General features: G+C 36.8%; 1 protein-coding gene across 1 annotated transcript in view; it reads right to left on the bottom strand.

The window, feature by feature from the left end:
* LOC123020511 (zinc finger homeobox protein 4) overlaps positions 1–22932 on the bottom strand; it is a 113717-nt gene that overhangs the window by 21819 nt on the left and 68966 nt on the right. The window contains exons 3-6 of the mRNA XM_044424332.1: positions 13953–14075; positions 3915–4048; positions 2975–3175; positions 1603–1720 (exon numbers count right to left, since the gene is read on the bottom strand). Coding sequence (XP_044280267.1) covers positions 1603–1720; positions 2975–3175; positions 3915–4048; positions 13953–14075 — 576 coding nt within the window. The remainder of the gene's footprint in view (positions 1–1602; positions 1721–2974; positions 3176–3914; positions 4049–13952; positions 14076–22932) is intronic.

A 22932-nucleotide genomic window follows, 5' to 3' on the forward strand; every position in this document is an offset into this window, starting at 1 on the left:
GGGTCTTCTGTATTATAACGAGATGTACTGTATTTCAGGAGTTTGCACAAATACATATAAATCAGCATATAGAAATTTGTGTCGATCTTTTGGGTGGGATGTGGGGGGGTCAAATCCACAAATCTGTCATGGGGACTCTGATCTGTAGGCCGTATGCTGCTTACAAGTTTCCTATTAGTTGCTTTCCTGGGCCCCACACCCTCTCTGGCAGGAAAAAGCTCTTGTCTGATCAGCAACTGCTTTTTTCCAAGGGTTGTCCTGCTTACTTCTGAGTAAGCATGAAGCATTTTGTCCTGATTAATTCTGAAATAGGTAAATATCATGTTCTGCCCCATGTACACTACTTTTGCCTGCTCTTACTTTGCATTTGGCTTTAGCTACAGATGGAGTGTGCTGTGAGACCCAGATTGGAATTTGGCCCTTGGGCAGAAAAAGATTGCCCCGTGATGTAAAGCATCCACAAAATCCTGTTGAACAACAAAGAGGAATCCATCTTGTTTTGAGAAAGATAAAGAAACTGTCTATGTGGGCTGTAAATGCATTCTGTAAAATGCTTTCCAACCTTAGGGCATTTTTAAATACCTTCTCCAAACATGGAGCCAACGTAGGGCAGGATATTCTTCCAAACTGATGCTAATTTTACAAGTCTGAGACTGAAGCTGAGAACTTTTTCTTTCTGAATGAGAACCCTGTTACCACATGACAAATATCTAAAATTGACTAGCTTTTTCCCCAGAATTGCCAGTACAGTACAGATCAAGTAATTGCATCACATTGACCTGGTCTGCACAAACATCACAATCCACCAGGCCTTCTTTAAGCCATGTAAAATGTGCTAGGGAGTTTTTGAATATTCAAAACTATGTGTCATGCAAAGATTGCTTAACTTTCATACACCCCATGCTGCTCAGATTTAGACAACATGACATGACAAGTCATGGCTTGAATATTCAAAATGGCTATCTACATGAGCCTCAGTCATGGTGACTTAGCCATAGTGTTGCCTTTGATTACGCAGTCCAGTCCATAATGTAATTACAGGCCAAGGGAAATGATTTGATAGGCAAAATACAAGTTGCAAGGCTTAAGATGCCTTACCCAACCTGGATGTTGCACAGGTTATTAGAAGAACGAATGCAGATACAGATATTTAAATGGTATCATATTTGCTAATATTAAATATTCACTTCTCTGAGTGTTAGGATTCATGCATTGAAAACAGTAAACAAAAGAAAGAGCTATTAGCATACATGGGAAAACAAGGTTTGCAGGAGTACACAAAGTATTCCTTAAAAAGAACCCCTAAAGGGTGGATGAGGGAACCATGTAATGCTGGCTGGCTGTTTGGGGAGGCATCTCAGAACAAAAAATGGTAGTGGGGCACAGTAGAGAAGAAGAATAGAAAGGAGTTGCCAGAGCTATGCACATAGAGGCTCCACACTGCAACACTGTACTGCAGATCCTACCCGTATCTGTGAGGAAACTGGGCCTTTATGGTACTGAATTGGTGTACACAGTATATCTACCCCAAAAGAAAGAACTGTTTTCAGCAAAAAAGCACTAACACTCCAGCATTTTAGTTCTGGCCTTGTGTCTCCATACCTGAGTATTTTCCAGATCCCTCAGCTGTCAGACTTGCAGCAGTGTCACAGTCAGATTTCTCTGAAGCAGTTGCTGGCAGTAGCATACTATTAGGCATCATCATGTCTGGTACAGGAACCTGAAGAGAAGAGAAGAGAAGAGAAGAGAAGAGAAGAGAACCATGATACGGCCCTCACCAAGAGCACTGCACTGTTTATCACACCATCACATATTGCCAAGTGAAACAACCAACAGCTTGATTAATCCTGGGATTAAACTCATTGGTACAGCAGTGCAGAAGATGTAGAAGCAAAATGTCCCAAGCAAGAGAGATAAAGAGAGTACTGGAAGTTTCCACTTTCCCTGACCTATCCCAAGTATTTGCATTTTAAGCAAAGTTTTGAGTTAGGCAATGCAAAGTCACTATTTCTGCAGACGTCAATAAAATCCAATTTTGTCTATGTCTTACATAACAGTAAGTCAATACAATAGGCATCTTGAAATTGGAAAGAATTCTTTCCTTAGCAAATCAGCTAGCACTTGTGGCTAGAACTGGGTGCGTACCTCTGATATGGGGTTCTTGCTTTCCTTTTGGGGCATTACATCAGTAGGTTTTTAATGCTCATCTGGAACATTCCAGCCCTGTGATTCTAAGGATGTTTTCACATCATAATTCAAAATACATTTTAGCTTCTCTTGTGATATCTATTTCATGTGTGATCCTCATTAATATAGGAAAGAATACAGAAGATAATGCAATTGTATATTTTCGTCAATATATGTTTTATCATTGCATTACATGAAGCAATGGTTCCAAAATGCTTTTAGCTCCTCTGTGTAAACTTCTTCAGTTCCTGTCCTCATATGTGTCAGTTATTGTTTAATTTTATTGTCTTTCTGTCAATATATTCAAGCAAAATAAAATAAACTACATGATTATGACTCTGTTCAAGCATCCTCTTGATTTCATTTCCCCGTCCAGGAAATACAAAAAAAGTTTCTGATATATTTGTCTATGACTCTTTACAATTATGTACCACTAAGCATAAAATCAGAACATAGTCACTTCTTGAGTTTCTAGCCCTCACAATACAATTTACAGTAAATTAAGACTAAAAATTCCCCTATGGGAAAGATAGTGGCTGATCTTGTTTAGGATGCACAGGAAGGCATAGAGGTGAGTGCCTTGATCTTGAAAGGTTGACTGTAATGAGAGCTTCAGACTCTTGTGTCTTTGTAAATTAGGGTTAAGTGAATAGGCCAAAAGGATGAACTAAGTTATTGGCAGAACTAGGAAGCGATCTCATGAGCCAGGTTCCAAGTCTCTAGCTACATTCCTGGAATATAGTCAGCATAATTTACACTCCACATGCCAAATGTTTTAAAAACTTACTGTCATAAGCAGTTTCTCCACACAGTCAGGTGACACACTGTGCAAATGGGTCAAATGCAGTTGGAGATGCATTTTGTTGCTCAGGACATCTTGGCAGAGGGGACAGCAGATAACAGGCTGCATAGAATGCTGCGACAGGACGTGCATCTGGATACGGTTTGGGTCCCTGCTATTGTAGTTACAATAAGGGCACTGGTAAAACTGAAAAACATCCAAGAGAACTTCAGCCCATTAGCAAAATCATATTAAAAAACCTGAAAAAATGACCTGCTACGATAAGAACTAAATTTAGAAGAAAATAGGAAACGTGGCTACCCGTCACAGGAGTCTGATAGCACTGTGGTAGCATTTTGTGGTAGTAGCAATATATTGCAATGTACGTAACAAAATATGTTGCTGTATATCGTACTAAATCTTAATGGCAGGATAAACAAATGCAATAAAATAAATGAATGAATTGGAGATGAATCTAGAAAGAGACAGAACACCTCAGGATCATTACGGGTTACCATGTCAGTTAAATAATTTTGACACATTTTCACTCAAATTCTGAGTTACTAGTATTTTTCCCTAAGGTTTGTATTTCCTGTAATATCTCTTCCCAGTTTGATTTTCTAGGTCTTTCTACAATACTCTGTCATTGCCAAGCACCCAAATAGTCTCAATAGATAGTGCTCTGGTAATTACTCCTGACAAAAGAATTAATGTGTTTCTTATAATAAATCCCCCCCCCCCACCCCATCATGTAACACTGACAAGACTGGTAACATGAAATACAGAGAAAAAGCTATAGAGCTGGCCAGCACTGACACGGTCGACAAAGGAGTAAAGCACATGGAAAATTAGCATAACATAGAAATTCAGCCCCAAAACATGTATGACAGGAGAAACTCATCAAAAGAATGCCACAAGGGAGTTCTATTCTAATTACAGTATTTACCTGTTCATGACCAAACTTATTTTCCTCAGAAAGTTTGGGCTTTTTGGATACACCATCTTCTTCTTTAGTTGGAAGTAGTGGCTGTTCTCCTGCTGCAACATTTACTTTTGGTTCCTTCTCTGGAGTGTTTATTCCTGCTTCCAAGACAACAGGTAAGACATATTATAAATAGCAAACATTGTTACTAAGATTTATTCTGACTGTGAGCCCTTAAGGTCTCTCATTGCAATTTTGAATATTACAGGGTTATCAAAGTATCAAAGTAAAACTAGTTTTTGAAACTCAACAGGTACAAATGTGACAGCACACTTATCTTTGAAGCAGAGTAGATTCTATGAATACATTAAAGATGCACTCTTCTCTTTGTTTAGATAACCTTATGTTGCCCTAAAGAGTAATCAATAACTAGCTCTCCCTAGTAATTTAGTCTGAAATTTTATACCTGATTAAGCAAAATAAATTTTCACCCTCAATTCTCTGTGCTCCAATATACTTTGTGAACATTTATTTTTCTTCCTTTAAAATAACTAAAGAGCATGGTCATTATATTATTCAAATGTGGCTGCTATAATAACAACATTTCATACCAAAATTAGTCAATCTTTGTCTGGATCCAAATGTCATCATGTTTAGACTATATACATTGAAATCAATGGTATTTAAGTTAGTCATAACTACTCTTAGCATAACTAAGCCTGTATCCTACCTAATATAAAAAAGAGAAAGTGGGATTTTCAAAAAATTAGTATTTAATTGTACAGTCAGATTAATCATTTCTATTGCTCTGAATGTTTTCTTTATAAGGTTAAAATGGTAGGATATAATCAAATGCAATAGTATTGCTTTCTATATATAATTTTAATAGTATGTATTAAATATATATTTAATATTCAGCCTAAGCTAGATGCATAATAAGGCCAGGCTTGCACACATCAAAGAAGAGAATGCAATTCTAATTTCCCAGTCCATAAGAAAATTCTTTCCATCATCAATTTGCCAGATAATCTCTTCTGCTAGGATGGATATTACAGCAGCATTGGCTAGGCATGTCACATACATATCATGACAAACACAAAACCTCATTTACCAACCATTCCAATCTCATCATAGCGTGGCATCATCTGACCTTTTTTCTGCTGTTTATTATGAGTATTTCTAATTTCAACTTTCAATTTTCACCATCTTCCAGTCAATTTGCAACTAAATTATTCTAGGGTGAGGACACTATCACTGGACAACTGGGTGCAAATACATCTTGAAATGCAATGAAGTTAATCCATTGATTGCTATCAGACCCAACATAAATATATTGTCCAGGAGTAATCTGACTATATGCTGTGCATGAAGATTTATCTTGATTTCAAAATTCACACAGTTCATAAAAATAAACAAATTGTACCTCATTGTCTAATAACCTAGTTTGAATTTTAAAATAAGGTAATGGCTGTTACTGAAACATGCTTAAAAATACTGGTAAAGATATCAGAAAAGTAGGAAGCTGGAGAGAGCATAAAAAGAGCAGTATTTTATATTTATAAAATTCCCTTTCATAAAACAGTAGTTTTAAAAATACAAAGGTTTGTGAGAAAATAAGACAATCGTGAAAAAGCAAAATGTATTTTTGTGCAGGTTTTAAATAGATTCTATGAGAAATGAATTCAAATTAATTGCTTTACATGTTGCAATTTATTTTCTATTGTTCTATTAGATTTAAGAAACATGCTAGATTAGCGATGGTATTTTGAATGTTCAGAGCAATATATTGCATGCAAACAGGGAGGGCCTTATGATGCTATTGTTTTAGGCAGCAGAGGAAAGAGTGAATATAGCACTGAAGATATTATGGCACTTAAATAATAGCAATAGGCTTTCTGATTAAAAAAAGATTTATTATGCTAACTTGTCCCAGTTATTCTGACCATAAACCAGATTAACAAAATAAATATTTCTTATGGTTCATTAACTAATCCATAAAAAATATAGCATTATCACCACTTATTCTTTATATACTTGTGGTAACATTTTTCTCACTTCCCATAATATTGCAGGATGGTGCTTTTACTAACAACTTTTGAAAGACAAATAAAGAGACAGCATTTTTCATAGAAATGTGAGGAGAATTCATCCCACATACTGGAAAAACACCGATTTAACTAGAGATAAAGTTCATAGTGGATACACTATTGACTGTATTCCCCATTTTCTTACCAACGGTGATGGCAGTCATACAATCCTTCCCTTAACCTCCCGCCAAAAAGTGAAGGCAAGGCAAGGCCAATTTATGATGGCAGGGCCCAAGAAACTGTTTGGTGGGTTCATTTTTTTCCAAAATAACCTACCCTAACCATTCTGTGAGCTGGTTAAGAGCACAGATGACTCTTGAAGTTTGAGGTTTTTAGTAGACAGCAATGCCATAGCCTTTTGAAATTCAGTGTGCATCTGCAGCATATGCTCACGATCATTCCAGTGAAATGTAGTACATTCAATATTTATTTTAGATATATGAACTATATATTATTATTAATTCATTTTCTATACTGCCTAATAGCTAAGGGTCTTAGGTTAAGAACCACCTATTCTGAGAACCCATATACCAGAATCTTAGCTCCCCTCTGCCCAACTGCCCCCCCCCCCACAAAAGAAGAAAACACCTCAACAGTGGCGAAATGATGATACCTTCTAGGATTAATCAGGTCTATATTCTGTATTTTTTCAGGAAGGACTAAATGATTGCTTCCTTTAAAGGTAAGGACACACTACTCTTTTTCAGAGAGGTATTAACTACTTCAGAGATCTGATTTAAAGACCTAAAGTGGATGCAAACACATTTATCAAGATGTTTAGGGAATACAATGTAGCAGGCCACTCATCATTCTACTTCTTGCTTACAAGCTGTAAAAGACCTATAACCACCACAAATAGCTCCTCTGCCCAACAATAGGCATATGCCTAGTTTTCTTTTTTTGCACATATACTGTCCACAGATAGGCCCATAATCCATCTCTGTCTATGTTCAGTCAGATTCATTTCAGTCCTACTGCCATTTGCATGTCAGTGATAGCACTTTGTATTTCATTGCACCCAGTTCTTCAGAAAACCAAGGCTAGACTAACTCTACTACCGCAAAGAGAGTTCTTGGGTGAGATTTTGTTTATACTCTAGAGCATTTTTCCATTCTTGATATCAACCAGAGCACCAACAGAACCATTACATGTGTCAGCAAGAAATTCATCAGAGAGATACAGAATTTAGGAGACTCTATAAGCCTTCAGTGGAGGACCATCCCAATAGGTCCCTCTCCTGCAACAGTCAAAAATCTCTGAAAAACTAAAACTATCTAGGAAGTGATATCCATGATATCTGAACCTTTTCAGGTTCTGCCACAAATAGTTCTCATTTCTTCCATCTATTATAGATCAACAAATCAAATGTAAACTAAGCAGAATGGGACATGCCATATATAGTTTGAAGCAGGCCCAATACTGTTATGGTGTCATGAAAATCTGAATCATATCATACCAGACAGGATAGCTTCAGCATGGAAGCTGAAGTCCCCCAAGAAATAAATAGGTGTTTACATGCATAGACATGGAAGAACTGAGTTTCTCAAAGATATAAATTAGTAGAGTGAGAAAAATGCTGGCTTGAAATGTGGCACTGGAAATTGTATACAGATATGTACACAAACGAAGACAATACAAATAGTTTCTAATTTATCTTTTGAAAAATGTCTCAAAGTGTCTTTAATACAGGATTTGGAAAATAAGGAATGGATAAAAAGTCATTTTAGATGCAGATTGATTATTTCAGTCCTTTTCAGTCTAATTACCGGGCCAATTCAGCAAATTCAGCATCTTGTAAATCAAGCATTTCTTAAGCTAACCTGTTGCCATGGCATTTAGGGACCATGACAATAGCAGAGTAGACCTTACAGCCAGTACAAGCCAAGGCTGAAATCACTGAATCATATTACATCTCTTTTTTCAAAGAATTTTGGCAGGATTTCTGGTTTGGAAGCAAAATGCCTGTAAAATGCAAAGCAAATTCCACACAAAAAATCTTTCAGAACTCATCAGTGCATTGCTTTGAAGACAATGCACTGCATAAAACAAAAACAATTGTGTTGGTCAGATCTATTATTTGAACCTACTGAGACTCAGTACAGATAACAAATTGCTGTTGTTACATGCCATACAGTCATCTCTGATTCATGGTGACCCCATGAATGAATGTTCTCCAAAATATTCCTGATCAGCTCTTGGAAACTCAAGGCTGTGGTTTTCTTTGATCCATCTCATATTTGGTTGTCATATTCTTCTTCAACGTTCCCTAACATTATCTTCTCCAGTGAGTCTTGCATTCTCAAGATGTGATCAACAGCTTCAGTTTCATAATTTTTCCTTCCAAATAGTACTTTAATCACTGGAGCTATATCTGAAAAGATGTTGTAGCTTTGGAAATTTCAGATCAAATTCTCTTCCCATACCAATCATAACTAGAATTTTATGAATTTTAGATTCTCCAAACAATTAATATCTGTAAATATCAATACCCTTGGATCATCCCAGAATACAGCTTTAAATGTATTAAAGACATTTTCTACTGTATCCGACATTCCTATTAGTGGGTGAATAAACACTGGGTGATTCATAGTACTGTGATGCTGCTATGATTTTACAGCAGGAACATCTTAAATGTAGCAACTTATAATTTTGAACCTCAACTTCATAAGCAATTGATATTTGAGAATAAAAGGGGAAATATAGTATTACATACTGTATATGAATATTACATTCAAAATCATGACGATTGGGTACATTCTATAATCCTATAAAGACCTCAGTAGAAGCACGATGTCCACTTCAATATTTTTAATTCTTCAAAGGGACATTTATATTTGGTAAATATGAGTATGTCAAAATGTAGACCCACTAACTGCCACACTAGGAAAAGCAAACCTACTTCTAGGGCTGATTTACATCCTCATTACTTTGAAACTGTATTCGTTGTTTGTTTCCATTTAGATAGTTAAATCTCAAGAGATGCCAAGCGTTTACTTCTTCAAGAGAATGCCCATGTTGGATTAGTACATGTTTCATTGCAATATATATACGGAGAAAAAGAAAATTATGTCTGTTTTTGGTTCATGTACTAGCAATTTATATCTATCCATCCATTTATCCTCACACCTATTTCTTGCTTTGTTGTAATTTAATGTCACAGGAGAATATTAATTTTAATTGAATTGCTTAGTTGTCTTTTTCTTTAAAAAGACCCAAAGGGACTTACAAAAAATGATTAAAACATACCAATATTAAATAGATAAAACAATTTTCAATAAAATACCAGAACTTAAAACTACCATAACATCAATGCAAACCATTACAAAAAGTAATACCACATAAAAAGAAAACTAAGAGGAAAAAAAAGAGCTGTGCTAGTGTTGCACAAGTAGATCATGCTTGGGTTCTTTCAAGAATTCAGCACCTTAGAAAATGATAATGAAATGATAATCACTTTTTGCAGTTTAGTAGCAACATAACTTTACTCTCAAACAATACTGCACTCTCAAATGAGAGGCACCAGGAAATAGAGTACCTTGGAAATAGGTACTCTACCATGGAAACCTCTTTTCTGATCAAATTAGTTATGGCTGTTAACTACCACGACATCTTCTTATTTTAATTATTACTTCCTCCAAATGTTCAGAGGCAATTAAGTTTCTAGAACTAAACCCAGGTGAGTCCTGGATGACATTAAGTCCTCATTAGGATTAGAATTTATAAAAGCAAAGCAACAGCAACAAAAAGGTCCTATATAAATATAGACATTAGCACACTGACCTATACATACTTACCTCTGAGTAAATCCCATTGAGCTCAATGAAACTTACTTCAGAATAGGAATACAGGACTACACTGTAAATATTAGAAGATAAGTGCATAATGTTTTCTACAATTCACATCCAAAAACTAAGTGTGTGTATGGAGAGAGAGAGAGAGAGAGAGAGAATATCTCAAAGGACAAATAGAGTCAGTAGTTTAGTTCCATTGCTGTCGTAATCTATCCATTAAGACCAATGCAGTAAGAAGACTAGGTTTAGCATGCTCCTTCTGTGGGGAACATAGTTTTTAACAAGTTTCCCATGCATGAAATGAGCCAAAGTTAAGCCTTTGCACAATTAGCAGTTGCCAACATAGCAGAACTTTACAGGACCATAGCCTGATTTATGTGACATCTGCACTATTCATAGAACTGACTATGCATTATTTAATAGGGAGATTTGGAAAGGTGTGATCATGACTTTTCTGTAGAGCATATTCCATTCATATTACATGCATGTCTTACAGCAGGGGTCTCAAACTCAACTTACCTGGGGGCCGCTGGAAGTAGAGTCTGGGTGAGGCTGGGCCGCATCAAGTATTCCACCACCGCGGTGGGCCGCTCATCCTGCGGTCGGCCCGGGCGCCGCCGGTGCTTTGAAGGCCGCAGGGCCCCTCCCCTGTGCCCCACCCGTCCCGGCAATTGGCCTGCGGGCCGCGAGTTTGAGACCCCTGTCTTACAGACAGTTGGTAGACAATCCTTGGTAGCCATTTCCCACAGACGCCCATTATTAATGACACTATCCACAACTTAAACCTGCTCTATATATGATCATTCACATTTGTAATGACTGAAAATATCTTCATGTAATCATGTTCCATGTACAGGATATCATGTCCTTACTAGTTTTAAGATGTGAATAAGTTCAGTGTGGGATATATGTAATGCGAACATCAACTACTGCCAAGACTGCACAATGTTAGCTTGTGAAAACTGCATTTGATCAACTGAAACATAATAATATACCCCACTGAAGCGTTGATACCCACATGGTGGAGTATTAAATGAAATAAGCTGAAAACTCTCTTCATTCTGAAACTTTCATATTATCTGAAAACTTTTTTATTAGCAACATAATGTTTGTGCATCCATTTTCTAAGCACACAGTCTAATTATTTGACTAATTATCAAAACTTTTCTGTTTATGTACAACATACATGAGAGAGTTCAATTACTGAAGTTCAAAGCAGGACTTTAATTATAAGTAAGACTTTAAGGTTGCAACCTTGTGTGTGCTTACTAATAATTTCCATTAATGCTAGTAGGACTTTTGAGTAATTATGTACAGGATGGCCCTAAAAATGCACCATCATTTATTTCAAGTGTACTTGAATTGTAGTGTACAAGGAAAATAACCTACTTTATAATATGCAGATCTTAAGTTTTAAAGGTAGTTATAAATAGGCAAAAGGAGAAGGGGATGACAGAGGTTGAGGTGGCTAGATGGGGTCACTGGGGCAGAGGGTGTGGTCTTGGGTGGACTTCAGGGGATGGTGGAGGATAGGAGAGCCTGGAGGAATGTTGTCCATGGGGTCATGAAGGGTCAGACACGACTTTGCGACTAAGCAAAAAAAATAAATAGGTGTACGTCAATAAGAGAAATCCAATAAACTATCTAATGAAAGAATACTGAAAAACCTATAAGCAATATACTGTTTCTTTATTTATGACTCAATGAATTTTATAAGGATTGTATAATTTAGGCCTTTTCAAATATCATATGGTGTTATTCAGACTAGAAATAATTCTAAAGTTTTAAAAGCTAGTACAGTATTTTTTCTAATTAGAAGAGAATTAGAGAATAATTTTTATTGCAATAACTAAGGTGAATTTCCATTGCTCCTTCTGTTTACCACTTTATTAAAAAGTGTTCCCCTTAGCCATGTCAGAAACATATTACATTTTCCATGCACATGTATTAATCTGGATAAATTCCATATTAATTCCTACACTGCGTTGAGCTGTAATTTGGATTATAATTAATCTAAAGTGGCACTAGACATAAATGACAATATAAATGAAGCATTAGGAGTTCCATGTCTTCTGAATGAATATTCAACATAGTTTGCTTACTGCCAGGTTTTGAAAGCCTCTTTCTGAGATAAGAAAGGCAATCCAGAACAACAGTTTATACAATGTTTGTGTACTAAACATGTTAATCCTTCCTTTTCTAATAGATTTTGTGTAAAAGAGGGGTGATAGCACTTCCCGTCTAGCTTGTTAAGGCTGTGATTAACTTACTAGTTTTCCTGGGACTTCTTTGGCAAGACTTTCAACACTTAATTCAGGGGAAGAAAGCCCAAATTAACATTCAATTATACACAAGCATTTATGCAGTCATTAGGCATCACTGTCAGCTGTGTTGAGAATTAAGCCCATGAAATGAATGCCTCATATGCAGAATTAATTTAGAGAATTCTATCAAAAGATACAAAAGGTCAGTTTGCGAATTAGGCACATGAACTATTATCCAAGGCTTGTTGTAAAAGCATCAGAGAAGCATTTGCTTTTAGCATCTATTTTTAAAGGTATCATATAACACAGCTAAACCCATCTTACACCTTGTTTGTCACTGTACAATCTGAGCATAGGTTAGTCCTAATTAAACTTGGTCCTTCAAAGCCTTTAATCCTCATGAACTCTTGAAATTTTCACCGTATTATTTCTGCAGAGGCTATCATTATTTGCCAATTGTCTCATTAACATGTTTGCTCATTCTTCAATGTTTAGAGTAGATAAACTTGGTAAAAAAGATTCCTGAAAAGTATTACAAGATTTGCTTGATGAAACCCTGGAAGGAGAATTATATTTAACACTTGGTTTTCTCTCTTTTTCCATTTCACTTCCAAAATCACTCAGTAATGAGTGTAAGCAGCACCTCTTTCAGATACCTCCTTCCAATGAAATGGCAAGTGTGTTTCAAAGGAACTCTATAGATCAAGCTTTGTCATGAAGAGCTCTTCTTCAGTACTGTGATGTCAAAAACAAAATAACCCCAATGTAGCTGAGATGTTTTTTGCAGCTTTTAAGTACTGACCTCAACATATCAATAACCAAACATAAACTGAGTTTTATTCCTTAAATGTGAATGAATTTGGAATAAAGACAAATCAATGTGCTTATATTTCTAATACATTTTAAACAATATTATGCCTTTACGATTACTGGCCGATTCAGATTTAAGTAAATTTGCACACAAAATTATTTGCTCTGTATAATTAAATGTCTTATGGTGAATACAAGCTCCTTTCTATGCTGCTGTCACTGGGATACAAGGAAAAGATATATGACTACCTGAAACTAATAGGCTTCAACCTGTTTCAGCACATCTTCTGCTTCAGTGAATCTACCATAATGTAACTAGAAATAGCATGCAGCAAAAGTAACCAATGTAATATTCATTGTGACCATAGATTTCCATCTCATACATAAAATGCATGGATATAGTCATATATTTACCAAATCAAACACAGAAAAAGCCTTGTGTATCCATGCCAGATGCTGGCCTTGGGTTTGTTTGTGTACAAGTAAATGTCATGACATAGAAGTTTTGCTTTCAAATACAGTAGCTTTCATTACCAGGCTTCATATATTCCCAGAGATCAATATTACCCACTCTTAATCCGTTTTCAATGATATTTTCTTTTTCTTAGGCTGAATCATCTGTAAACTTTTTTACTGGATTTTCTGCATTTTTCTCCTAAATACCAAATAAATGCTCAGGAAAAGGGAAGATTCCTGAATGCAAGTGATCATGTATCAAAGAGGAGAAGCATTCCTCCATTCCTACGGCTGCAAGAAGACAAAATCTGAAGGCAGGGGAAAAATTTCAAGTGGTATCTAATCCTACGCTTATGAAAAATTAATATGCCATCAGAGGAATCACAAGTACAGCTAAGATTAATGAAAGGCGCTTAAAAATTACAAGCACACAAACTGATTTGATTAAAAAATAATCTCACTAGTCGTCCTATAATATTCTTCAACTTATCCGCATCTATCCTGTCAGATGGTTATGATTAAAAATAGGTCAATGGGAGGCTAGTGATAGAAATCACATGCAAAATACACATGCAATAGATAATAACAGGAATGTCCAGACAGTTTTAAATGAAAGACTATTTTTAAAAGAGTGACAAAATTCTAGCATCTTACCAGAATCCTTACTAGTTTTTTTTCCTTCACTATTATTTCTCTCTTTCTCACACGTGTCTTTATCATCAGCAACAGACACTGATGAGCTTTTAGCAGACCCTTCTGCATCTTCAACTTGTTCTTCTGTGAATGAGCATAAAAAAATTAAAAGACGCTAACTTAGGGACCATTCAACAGCAGTTGTAAATATGATCTTTAATAAGATCAGCCACTAAATTTTAATGAGAGTTTTAAAAAAGAAGAAGAAAGAGAAATAAGTTAAAAAGAATGGCACACTAAAGAGATCAGGTATTAATTATTAATTGTTTGAAAATTTTCAGATTCAACCCAGAAATTGCAAACATTTCTTTGTCAGAACATACAGTAATAACCAATGTGATAGATTAGATGTTTTTCATTTGCTATTCATTGGCTAAAAGTAATTTACATCAGTAACATTGTATACAACTTCAGATCGGAAAAAAATGGCACACAACAATTTATTTGAAAACTAAGCAAACCACTCCAAAATGAATCCAGTTAGAGTCCACCAATCCTGCTAATTGCTGTACATAAGTGCAGTGCTGGATCTCAACCTTGAGAACTCTGTTTTTATCACCAGAGGAGTTGTACAGGGTAAATGACACAACTTGCTATATTGCTTTTCAGGAAGTGGTATTACCCACACCTCACTTACATGTTCACACCAGCTAGATTACATGAAAATCTTCACAGTAACACAACTCAATTTAATTATTCTGTAAATCTTAGCTATGCTGCTACTAGTAGATTAATCTGTTTATGCAGTTAGCTTCTATGCTGGGGCCATGTAGCACTAATCCGTGAAAGGCCTACTGTTCCTTTTCATCTTGTGATCATTTGTCTCTGACTGTGCTGATGTCACATTTTAATGAATTTTAGCAATCTGAGTAATGCCAGATAACCAGACTTGCAACTCCCCACAGCACAGCATGCTGTTTTCATTGCAATACAAACAAAAAAAGAAAGTCATATTTCCCTGTTCAGGTAGGAATTATATAAATTAGGAGGGGAAGGTAAAATGGGATTCAAAACACCAGGCCGCTCAATTTCATAAAATCTTTAATGACCATATAAATTAACCCTGGAAAGGCAAAAGGTCACAGACATGCATTTGCATACACTCTTCTATTCACTTTTGATAAGCAGAGCTTTTATGCAAGGAACATGATACAATTAACCCTTCAGGAGCCATACAAAATGCAGCTCCGGACATTTTAAGTGTCAAGCATTAACTGAAAATTACACACTGCATAAAATTTTCATTGTAAATGCTATAGTGATTGAAAGGGGAAATCGTGGCCCCTTCTGCACCCCATGTTTTATTAATAACATTCTGACAGCAGAATGAAATATCCTCTGTCATATGGAGCAGCTGAGCAGAGAAAAATTGCTACTTAGTGCTTTACTTGCCAACTCTGCAGAAGAGCTGTATGCACGGGCAAACAACTGAAATCAACAATGTCAAACTACAAAAATATTTCATGAAAAAATGGTCTTTATAACTTTTGATTTTAAAAGTGGGTCAGAATTTCATTGTGCATACATTGCTGCAACCTAGATATCAATAGCCATTTTATTCAGCTGTACTAGGAAGGGTGAAAACCCTTCTTTTTAAAATCTAGACACAGCAATCATCAACAAAATGGAGCAAACAACTCTCACAGCATTAGCATGCTTATTTCTTCTTTCCCTCTCACAGTGGTACTACTAATCAAACATTGTAAGGCTCCTTAGTCACAGCTGGAAACAAGGTTGTGTTTGTTGAGGATGATGAGGAGCACAGTTTGGGATGCTGTAAAACCTGTGATCTTGACTAGATTGGGATGTGTCAATACTCAAGCATGTACATACACAGAGAGAAAGAGAGAGAGGGTATCTATTTGAAACCCATGGTTTGTTCAGCCCATGGTACTTCCACACTCTACAGTGGACATAATTTCTTCTTTTCATAGATTTACCAGCTCATTCACTTTGGGCAGGAAAATGAAGTGTCGAAGTGATACTGAGTGTCCTTATCTTGAAGGGGCATAAAACAGTAAATGCTGTCATAGTACACATCAATAAATCACTATGTTTGTATGCGTGTGTGTATGGCAAAGAGAAAGACATGATGTTACTAAAAGAACTGCCACAGTATCATCATCTGGGTCTCATCAGACAATTTTTGCAGGGCTCTCTCTTTTTTCTGGTATGTGTTTTAAGTATGAGAGAAATTCCCAGACATGTTCTCCTATACATCATCATGGTGTCTGACCTCAGCCTGACCCTGGCAACAGTTTGAGAAATCTAAATGTGAACAAAGACTCTGTGTCAGCAGCAGGGAGATTGCGGGGTAGACTTTTCCCCATCAACTTAATCGCAAACAGCAGTTTTTAGGCCATAACTTTACAGGGCTCCACCAAGCCACAAACACATAACCTTTGGAGGTGAAACTGCCCTCTACCCCCTCCTCCCTTCTGTGATTTTTCTCAGTCCTCTGGTACTTCCTTTGATGTAGCAAGGCAATTAGATCTAATGTTCGAGTATTGGAAGCCTGTTTTATGGTTTTGAAGGTGAGAGCTGTTTATTACAGGTTGGCTCCTGGGGGCCATAAAGGCTTTGCAAATTTTAATCATGCAAAAAACTAATCAAATGTAACTTATACACACCATAAAAATTAATATCATTATTATGCACTATTTAAATTGGCAGTACTGGCTTTTCAATGGCAGACAGATTCAGAAAAAAATATTTGGTGTTCATTTTAGAAATGTGTTTGGCTTTCCTTTCAGAAACCTATTTCATACACTGAAATGATAATGGAACTGCTTTAGAAAAGAAGCAATGTGCTGCAAAATTTATTGGTAAGATACAGAAAAAAAAAACTAATTACCACACATACAACATGTTGTGATGTATAAAATAATAAGTATAACATTCCTATTCTTATGCATTTCATACATTAAACAAACATGTTATGGAATCAGAACTCAGTAACTTGTACTCAACTTTTTGAAAGCAACAACCTTTATTTTCCCTGTTTTCTAGTAATTTCACATTTTGAAATCATCACCACCACCAACAAAAATCTGGGAGAAGTGAATACAACTTGAAGTGAATATACTGATATAGTTTAAATACCTATGATTGTGCTTTACATATAAGCAAGTGTTTGTTTCCAATTTACTGAAATTGTACCTATATACAATTACACATTTAAGCTTTGAAAAGAACACGGAACATGAAATTCAGTCACATTTTAATAACACATGTGACACTCACTGCAGCAGTATTTTTATTCTCACCTGGTTTGTTTTATCCACGTATTAAAATGCCTTTGAAGTCAAACCCAACTTTAACCACTGTTAGCATTTTCTTTTCTGAAACCCATTCTAAAGTACATACAATATTAAATGCCACATAGTTAGGAATAACTACCATTAAAATGCAGCAATAAAGCTCAAAATGTTTACTTGACCATTATGGTTTCAATGTTTACCACACAGGATTTGCATTCTTTAGAGACCACCTCTTTCCCATCCTATTTTTCTTGTATATCATTTCTTCTAGATTGTTAACCAAAGAGCAGGGACTGTCCATGCTGCTTACCTTTTTAACTCATTCTAGCAACCCTTTTGTTAAAGGGCAAGGTGACAGAGGTAGATGAATGGGGGCATGAATGTTTTGGGTGGGGCTTTTCTTCAGGGATGCTGACTCTGGATTTAGATGGGGGTACAGATTGATTTGACAGCCCAGAGTGCTATTTGGGGTGGGCATCTTGAAGTACCCTGAACTGAGGCAAGTCAGCTATACTGCTCTTCTTGCTGTTGTTAGCAATAAAATTGTTCCTTTATATTTATATTCCACCTTTTTTCCTCTTGTGAGAAACCGAAGGTGGTTTACATAGTCCTCCTTCACTCCATTTTATCCCATCAACAACAAGATTAGGCCAAGATTGCATGGGTTTGCACAACACCTTTTTATTTAAACAGTATTTTAAAATTTAACAACTTTTAACCTTCAGTCGCTCTGTTTGCTTTGAGATTTATTGTTTGTTCTTTTTTTTATTTATTAGACATTGTTGTTTTAATTGTTCTTTTAAATATTGTAAGCCATCCTGATTTTGTATATTAGGACAGCATACACAAGCTTTTAAGAAATAAATAATAAATACTGAATCATAGAATAATAGAGTTGGAAGGGGCCTAGAAGCATTCTACTCAGATGTCTATCCAGCTGCATTTTGAATGCCTCTAGTGTGGAAGAGCCCACAACTTCCACAACCTCCCTAAGTAATTGGTTCCAGTGTTGTACTGCTTTAAGAGTCAAGAATTTTTTCCTGGTATCTAGTTGGAATCTGGTTACTTGTAATTTAAGTCTGTTATTCTGTGTCCTGCACTTTAGAATGATTGAGAAGAGATCCTGGCCTTCCTCATTGTTATAGCCTTTCAAGTACTTGTAGAGTGCTATCATATCCCCCCCTCAGTCTTCTCTTCATGAGGCTGAACGTGCCTAGTTATCTCAATCTCTCCTCATACAGCTTTGTTTCCAGTCCCTGGATCATCCCTGCTGCCCTCTCTCTGAAGCCTTTCCAGCTTTTCTGCATCTTTCTTACTCTGTGGTGGCCAGAACTGGACCCAGTACTGAAGATGAGAATTGAGTAGTGCTGACTATAAGGGAATAAGTACGTCACATAATTTGGAAGTGATACATTTGCCTTTTTTGCAGCTACTTTGCATTGTTTGCTCATATTTCACTTGTGATCTATGACAATTTCGAGATTGTTCTCATTTGCAGTATTGTTGAGCCAAGCATTCCCCATCTGTCAAGACTCTCCTGGGAGTAGGTGAGTATGACCTGCTGAGAATTATGGAAACATGGTGGGATGAAAAGAAGGATAGAAGGATATGCTCTTTTTAGGAATGACAGGAAGGGAAAGAGGGGAGGGGGTGTAGTGCTATATGTGCAATGAGATAGGGAGTGCAATAGAAGGGGATCAGGTACGTGGTAAGACTGACAGGTCTAGAGGTGGCCAAGAATCTGATATTGGAGGTATGCTATCATCCACCGAGTCCACCTGAAACCATGGGCGATGTTCTGCTAGACCAGATAGGAAGGGTATCCCAGGGCAGGGACATATCATAATGAGAGACATTAACCTTCCTGATATTAGTTGGGAGATGCACTTGGGGGTGGCTGGGACCTGTGGCTTCCTAGAAGTGATGCAGGAACGGTTTTTCACTCAGAGTGTACAAGAAAGGGGGAAAACATTCTAGACTTGGTTCTGACCAACAGGGATAGTCTGATGGATGATGTGCAGATTAGGAAAGCTCTGGATGCAAGTGACCACTCCATCCTATGCCTTGAGATCAGGGGAACAAGGATGAATGGTAGGTCAAGTACTAGGAGTTGGGACTTCTTGAGGGCCAGCTTCAGTCGATTGAAGGCCAGGCTGGGAGAAGTTTTATAGGAGACAGGAATGGAAGGCTAGGGAATTCAGGAGGGGTGGGTGGCTCTAAAAAGGGAGGTCTTGACAGGCTCATGCCTTAATGATACTAATGATTAGCAAAGTGGGGAGGCGTAGGATAGTGCCACCATGGAAGCAAAGAGAGGTGGTAAAGATTAGAAGGAAGAGGCCCTTCACAGGAAATGGTCACTGGAGCAAGTGGACCAGTGGATAGGGTTTACCAGGAAGAGGTGGCACGATGCAGAAGGATTCTTCACAAGGCTAAGGCTGATTATGAACTGAGACTTGTGAAGAATGTCAAGAGCAACAAAAAGGGCTTCTACCTTCATGTAAATAGGAAGAAGAAAGTGAGACAGGCAGTGGGACCACTTAAAAGGGAGGGATAGGATCTGGTAACTGATGTAAGGGAACAGGGATAGACATTAAATTATTATTTTGCTTCCATGTTTTCCCTGTGGGGCTACATGAGGTTGGAGTTATAGGGGCACATATTGAAGTCACCTCCCTAGAAGTGAAGGAACTCCTTAGGGTCCCGAATGTTACAAAGGCCCAGGCCCTGATGGACTACACCTGGGGGTACTTCGGGAATTGGTAGGGATACTCTCATGTCCATTGGCTTACATTTTTGAGGCCTCATGGGAAACAGAAGTTCAGAACATTGAGGGTGGCATCAGTGGTTCTAATCTTTAAAAAGAGTAGCACAGCGGGTATGGATGGCCCGGGAGGCCCTTCTGACTCTCTCTGTTTCTCATTTCATTCTGTTGCTTTCAGCCCAGCATTTTAACCTATCAATATCTCATTTAATCTTCTTTCTGTCCTCTGGGAAATTTGCTATCCTACCCAGTTTTGTGTCATCTGCAAATCTGATAATTGTTCCCTGTAGTTCCTTATCCAAATCACTAAAAAATTTTTGGAAGAGCACTGTTTTACCATTGTGGATCTGTTGTGTTTTTTGGACTCAGTTCTGGAGTTCATGTATGATAGGATTAGTTTTCTGACACCACAGAGATCCTCTTACGATTTCCATGCTTCACTATGGCTTAAAGAGTTGCAGTTCTTCAATATATATACATGGATTTGTATGAAATATATATAATAACTGACAAGTTGTAAACAAGTAAACTTATTTGGCTTTAACAAAAGCAGCCCAAATATTCAAATATCTGTTCATGTATGTATGTATGTATTCCATCCGTTCATATATTGGAAAGCACTGTAAGGCCCTCAATCAACTGCATAACAGGTGAGAGTTTATCCTTCCAGTTTTGTAATATCAGACTTTTAGCTGTCCAAAGGGTGCAGTGAATCCATTTCACCTTTCATTTGATATTTTCCACAAAGGCATACATAATATAAAAGACTGTGTATAACAGTTAATATCAATGACTGTTCCAATACAAAATTTATCTGTGCAATCACCTCCTCCCTAAAGAAGCAACTATTGGACATTGCCAAAACATATGTTTTGATATATTGCACTGCCAAAAATTGGCTGAATTAGACATTCCTTTATTAAATAGATGTTGTAGTCTCTAACAGACAGAAAACACAAGGTTTTTGCTGAATAAGACACAGTCTAAGATCCACAAATACAACTTGCAGACAACAAAGTAGCAATCCACTGATTAGGTATTTTGTGGTGGTGCCCAGAGCAATTTCTCAAATTCTTATTCTTGTTCATGGGTCCAAAAAGGTTGAAGACCTCTGGTATGAATAGTATAATTTTTCTTAACTTTGGTACCTGCTGCAAAAAGGCCCAGATTTTTCTTAACAGGGATACCTGGTTTTTCTAACAGAACTATATCAGAAAATTTTTCATAGGCCAGGTGCTCTTCCTATGTTGATACTCTTTTTATAGTACATTTCTTTTCTTCACAGTCAGTGTACTTGATGTTGCTTGGTTTTCTACCTTCATAAAGTTTTATCAAAGAGAAGAAGGTGGGGCACTTGTATTTCCTAGGTTTCTTTCCATTTTATTTGACATAAGCATTCTTGTCAGAGGATCAAGGAATTTCTTCATACCTTGACCTTCCATACCATTCCCCCGCCCCCCCGCCCCGCTCTCATTTAGACTACAGTTGAACAAGCATCACCTCTGGGATTTAACTGAGGAAGAGAGCTTCAGCAAAACTGTCCCCTTCCCTCCCTTTAAGATAGTTAATATACATATTTTCTGTATTAACATATTTAACAGATTCATCTCACCACAGTTCCTTCCATTAAAAATATAGCAATAAAAGATTTCATCATATTCATGAGATTGGTGTTAAACAGGTTGGCCTTATTTTTAAACCCTTGACACTAATATGATATCTTATAGCATAATATCAACCAATTAGAGCTTATCTTCATTAAATCAACCCAAGAAAAAGTAGATAACCAGAAGTAGTGCAAAATGGATTAGAAAATATATTTACCCTATCATTTCCTTAAAAATTAGTCTACCTCCTACAGTTAAAGGTATATAAGATATATTTCCATTTTGTATCTGAATCAAAAGTGACTTAAATATAAAAGCCATACTTAGAATTTTGGGCAGGTTTTTAGTGTACAATTCTGTTCACAACAGGATTTACCTAACAAAGTAACAAAAGAGAGTGAGTGAAGAATATTCAGAACTATAAATGGGTACTTCTCTGTTCATTTTGGCTATTTTTTTTAAATTATATTTTTGCCATTGGAAACCTTTTAAAATAGTATCATGTAAATGCTTTTAAAAACTGAACCTACAGTTGGACTTGAGCATCTATGTAATTAATGGCCTGGTTTGCACAAAATGCTAACCCATGGTTTATTTAAATATGATTTGTTGTTCTACTCACAGTTTGTCTGGCAGATGAGTGAAAAAACTATGTTTTGTTTTCTCACACTCCCAGTTGTTTCCCTCGCCCTTTGCCATTCCCTCCTGTATTCCAACTGCTTCTGCAGCACTGGAATACTGGCATGTAAAGATGCTGAAATTCTTGACTACTGCTTCCTGCTGCCTCTGTGGCCCAGTGAAAAAACCCATGAACAATTCACAATTCTGGAGTTGTATGTAACAACCATACAATACAATACAATACAATAATAATTATAAAATAAATAATGAATAATCAGATGTTTTTCATGACATCTGGAAGCAGGTGTGTGTGGTCAAAGAACCCTGTCTCCTGAGGACATTCCTATCCATAAAAAAGGATGCATGGACAGGGAAGAGGAGAACATTTGATTTCAGGGGGGAAAAAAACCTCAGGCAGAAAAATTCAAGGGACAACAGGAGGGGAAGCATATGTAGGGGAAAAAAAACAGCTAATCATCAAAGTCCCTGTACCTTTTTTTCAGCCTGTGGATGGCCTCCCAGAGATTCAGTGCTCCAAAAGATTCAGTGCTCTAGCCCTAATGGGATGCTTCCTAGCATCATCTTAGCCACAATAAAAGTCTGTATCTTTGTAATATTAGCTGTGGAAACAAGAAAGGCCTAGGGTATGTTGTATCAATGTTGAGCCATTTTGAAAAAGTTGTTCCAATACT

This window comes from Varanus komodoensis, unplaced genomic scaffold, assembly GCF_004798865.1.
Source record: "Varanus komodoensis strain SLA01 unplaced genomic scaffold, ASM479886v1 scaffold14_1, whole genome shotgun sequence".
Classification (NCBI taxonomy): domain Eukaryota; kingdom Metazoa; phylum Chordata; class Lepidosauria; order Squamata; family Varanidae; genus Varanus; species Varanus komodoensis.